At 46.1% G+C, this 4,718-nt stretch overlaps 1 protein-coding gene across 2 annotated transcripts in view; it reads right to left on the bottom strand.

The window, feature by feature from the left end:
• Nucleotides 1–4,238, bottom strand: part of LOC113209044 (alanine--glyoxylate aminotransferase) — a 9,106-nt gene extending 4,868 nt beyond the window's left edge. Inside the window, exons 1-6 of one of the 2 annotated variants that reach the window (XM_052275585.1) lie at nt 3,812–4,238; nt 3,555–3,720; nt 3,324–3,479; nt 3,145–3,240; nt 2,819–3,067; nt 2,561–2,711 (exon numbers count right to left, since the gene is read on the bottom strand). In XM_052275585.1, the coding sequence (XP_052131545.1) occupies nt 2,561–2,711; nt 2,819–3,067; nt 3,145–3,240; nt 3,324–3,479; nt 3,555–3,720; nt 3,812–4,154 (1,161 nt within the window). In that variant the 5' untranslated portion in view covers nt 4,155–4,238. Of the gene's footprint in view, nt 1–2,458; nt 2,712–2,818; nt 3,068–3,144; nt 3,241–3,323; nt 3,480–3,554; nt 3,721–3,811 lie in introns of those variants that run through there. The other variant, XM_026426381.2, reaches the window with a different exon arrangement.
• Nucleotides 4,239–4,718: the final 480 nt, after the last annotated feature.

Below are 4,718 nucleotides of genomic sequence, written 5' to 3'. Positions count from 1 at the left end.
TTAAATTAGCATGCACCAATATTTATTGAAATCTGTGATTGTTCTTATTGTACTACTTAAAATAATTGCTATGTGAAATTTCTTCCTGGTTGACATTTGTAAATGACAGAGTGTTCTGTAAGTTTTTGTTAGAACCCCATTTTTTTGTCATTGTAAGTAATTGGTGTAGGAGGGTGATTCAGTGAACTTTTCTACACATTTGACTTTTTTCTGGTTGTTTGTATAATCACTTCTGTACTTCAGTGCAGATGATATAAATTTACTCATATCGTGTCAGCAGAGGTATTATATCTAGCCTTTGAGTTTTTCAGAATATTTGTGGACGTAATCTTTATAGCTGCTAAGTGCTTCTTAGCTTGATGAAGTTCATATGACACATCTCTGTTCTGTCAAATTACTGTTAGATAAGGTTGTTGAGCCTCCCAGCCCTCTGAGTTCAGTATCTTTTCTACTTGTAGCTTTTGGTAATTGCTATTTGTTTTAACACTGGATTGCTTGTTATGCTATATTCCAGCACAGGTAAATATCTTACTTTGCTACTTACATACATATTAAAGTGCAAGTAAAGTGTTGCAGTTGGTTGGTATTTATTTTTCTGCTCTTCTGCATTCTAATGTCAATTTCTGTTACCCGCCAGAAGGTTAATGCACGGATTGTGGAGGAGGAGCTTGCATCAGTAGTGGCGAAAGAAGGGAAAATTATTGAGTTCTACACCAGAGAAAATAGAAGATTAAGGGAAGACTTGGAAAGAAGGGGGGCAAATGAAGAATGGAAAGAAAGGTATGAAGCGGAGAGGAGGCGGAGAGAGGAGGTTGAGAAGAAGTATCAAGAGAAGAACAAGCAGATAGAGCAGACAGCAGCAAAGAAGAAAGAGCAAGAGGGGCAGGCAGGAGAAAAGAAGAGAGAGCAAGAGAAGAGGGCAGCAGAAAGAAGGGTTGTGGAATTGGAGAGAGAGGTTTTGAAAATGAAAGAGGAAAGAAAAAAGGAGAGCAATCAAGAGAGGAATAAGGCAGAAGAATTGAAGGAGAGAGATGAGTTGAGGAAAGAATTGGATAGAGCAAAGGACGAAATTAGAAAATTAAAAGAAGAAAACAAAAATTAAACGGGCTGTGTCTCAACTGCGGTGGTTGTCCTCAGCCAAAAGTCACCACAACCCACCAGGCCTTTAATGAATGAGCAGCTTCAAGTACCAATAATCAGTCGCAAATAATTTTTTATATTATGTGGGTTTTTCCCCCCGTTCATTTTAGTAATAGCTATTTATCTAGATTGCTTGTTATAATATATTGCAACAACATGTTGCCTCTCTTTAAATTAGCATGCACCAATATTTATTGAAATCTGTGATTGTTCTTATTGTACTACTTAAAATAATTGCTATGTGAAATTTCTTCCTGGTTGACATTTGTAAATGACAGAGTGTTCTGTAAGTTTTTGTTAGAACCCCATTTTTTTGTCATTGTAAGTAATTGGTGTAGGAGGGTGATTCAGTGAACTTTTCTACACATTTGACTTTTTTCTGGTTGTTTGTATAATCACTTCTGTACTTCAGTGCAGATGATATAAATTTACTCATATCGTGTCAGCAGAGGTATTATATCTAGCCTTTGAGTTTTTCAGAATATTTGTGGACGTAATCTTTATAGCTGCTAAGTGCTTCTTAGCTTGATGAAGTTCATATGACACATCTCTGTTCTGTCAAATTACTGTTAGATAAGGTTGTTGAGCCTCCCAGCCCTCTGAGTTCAGTATCTTTTCTACTTGTAGCTTTTGGTAATTGCTATTTGTTTTAACACTGGATTGCTAGTTGTAATATATTGCATTAACGTATTGCCTCTCTTCAAATTAGTATGCTCCATTATTTTTATGTGAAAGGGTACGTGTTATTTTATTTCTAATTTATAAAATGTCTTCTGTTTTGTAGACTTTGTGTCAGAGATAGTTCAACTAGATTAAGGATGTTTTGCCAACCATTTTTCCATCTGTAGAATGTTTAAACTTCATCTTTGAGCTTGTCTAGTTTCTTTATTGAAATCGTTGATTGTTTTTTTCTCTACAGTCCTCATCCACATGTTCTTATTGTACTAGTTCAAATAATTGCCATATGAAATTTCTTCCCAGTTGAGATTCGTAAATGACTGTTTCTAATGTATTTATAAAATACTGCTTCACATAAGACTGATTATCTGCTTTTACTTATTATTGTTCTGTAGTGAATTTTTTTATTGTGATATTTTGTGCAGTCGGTACAATGTGTTCTTATCCTTTTGATGGACATTCCCAATGTATTTTGTAAAATAAGACTGATTTAAAGTTTTTATTCAAAGCTAAGGATCAATAATTTTTCCTCCTATTCTCCTGATAGCCCTTACTTATACTAAGTTTTCAATTTAATTTCACCATATACCTATACCATATATGTATGGTATGTAAGGTTGAAGAACTTGTTAATCGTGACTCGAGTTTGTAAAGAGTGTATTTAATTGAATTTTGTAAATTATATGAAAATTCAAACAAAACTTAAAGTATATCGATACTTGTTTCCCACAATCGTTCACAGACTGCTGTTTGGGATGGGGTTCTTGACGCAGTCCTCCAGCACGCTAATGACGTTGTCCACGGCCCACGCTTCGGCGTTCACCCCCATCAGCCCCACGCGCATGATGCGGCCCGCGGTGGGTCCCAGCCCCGGGCCCAGCTCCACCCCGTGCCTGTCAACAAACCCAGTGTCACGCACTGCCTACAGCGACACAGGGCGAAGTGTCTGCCGATACGATGCCGCCTCGGTACCGTTTCAACGCCGCACTAAAGAGCGTACCTGATCATCGCCGTCCTGGTGACAGCCACGGGGTCCACGTTCCGGGGGAGAGTGAAGCCAGTGAGAGTGTGGACCCGGTGCCTGGGATCCTCGATGAACAGCTTGGCGCCGAGTCGCTCCAGGGCGGCGCGGAGCCGTAGGGCAGCCTGTTCGTGCCGCCTCCAGGACGCCGTCAGACCCTCGGACGCGAGGATGGCGAGGGCCTCGCGCAGCGCGTAGAACAAGGTGATCGGCCCCGTGTGATGGTATCTGCGGTACAACGACAAAGCCGTGCTCACCTACACCCACGACAGTTACGTTGTGTCCATGCGGCCGCAATCACGTACTTTCGCGGGTTGCCGAAGCACCCCCAGTAGTCGCCGAGCTGCATAATGTCCCAGTAGTAAACATCGCACGGCTTTCGTCGAGAAGCAACGCGTTCCCTGCAACAGTGCACACGCCATGGCGTCAGACCTCGTGAGCGGAGCGCTTGACGCCGGGAGGGTAGGCAGCCCATTCGACTCACATGGCTCGCGGGCTGAACGTGATGGGCGAGAGGCCGGGCGGCGCGTTGAGCACCTTCTGCGAGCCGGTGTAGACCACGTCCAGCTCCCAGCGGTCCGTCCAGAGAGGGTAACCGCCCAGGGAGGCCACCGCGTCCACGACGAGCAGGGTCCCGTATCTAGCACAGAGAGGAATGCCGGGTTGGACGCGAGACAGTGCTGGGTGTGGGTGCAGAAGGTGGAAGCGGCCTTACTTGTGGCACATTGGCCCGAAGCCTTCAAGCGGCTGTAACGTGGTCGTGGAGGACTCGGCCTGCACCAGGAACAGGAGGCGTGGTCTGTGCTTGGACACGACTTCCTCGGCAGCCTCCAGGGTCACTGGCTGTCCGAGCGGCAGCTCCAGCGGCACCACGCGCGCGCCTGCAGTGACGTGCACGAGAGGGGTGTGAGGTCCCTGGTGACCAGGGCTCCAGCTCACCGCCACCGATGACCACCAGGGCTCACTGCTCACCGTGTCTGGTGATCATGTCGCTGGCGCGCGCCCCCCAGTGGCCGTTGAGGGGCACGACGGCGACGTCCCCTGGCTCGAGCAGGTTGCTGAGGGCGGCCTCCATGCCGCCGTGACCCGCGCAGGACAGGCAGACGGTGACGGGGTTCGTGGTCTGGAAGGCGTACTGGAGGCCCTCCTTGATCTCGTCCATGACCCGGAAGGCCTCGGGGTGCATGTGGCCGACGAGGGGCTGGGCCGCGGCGTGCAGCACGCGGGGCGGTGCGTTGGCCGGGCCCGCGCCCATGAGGGCCTTGTGCGGCAGCCGCAGCGGCGAGCGCAGGGACGCGGGGGGCTGGACGTCCATGTCGACTTCCTGGCTGACGACGCGTTTGAGACCGCTGTTTGCGGCCGACTGACACTCGCTTGCTCTCGCGAGACGTCACAGCTCGGCCCGAACGCTCCGCGTTTACTGATTCGGCCACCTTATCTTTACGCTTTCCCCATCCCCACCCGCACTATCTCCGTGTCCCTTGCAAATTCCCTACACCCCATCAGCATCCTACTTGTGTGTTGAGTGGCCTTGCAAAAGCAAATTACTTTTCGGCTATCCTATCAACTATCAACAAGGTCAAAATGGGATTTTCTACTGAAATTTCATAACAAGGACACAAGATTAACATGGAGTATTTAATGCAGTTTTGCGCATCTTAGACAGTATTGTGTTTTATTTATATTTTCCAGGGAAATGATCAAAATGGAAACTTTTCCGCCTTTCCACCAAACATTCTTAAAAACCAAATTTTGAAAATGCAATAATTTCTTTAAAAGTGTGCCACAGATGATATTTCCCTCAAGGTTTCAGTACAGTTCAAGTGCCCTTTTAATTTGGAAATTAACCAAATTCAAGTGTGACACATCATTTAATGTG

Source organism: Frankliniella occidentalis, unplaced genomic scaffold (assembly GCF_000697945.3).
Source record: "Frankliniella occidentalis isolate FOCC.00 unplaced genomic scaffold, Focc_3.1 Scaffold675, whole genome shotgun sequence".
Classification (NCBI taxonomy): Eukaryota; Metazoa; Arthropoda; class Insecta; order Thysanoptera; family Thripidae; genus Frankliniella; species Frankliniella occidentalis.
Note: the sequence above shows the minus strand (reverse complement) of the source record. Positions and strands in the feature narration are given on the sequence as shown.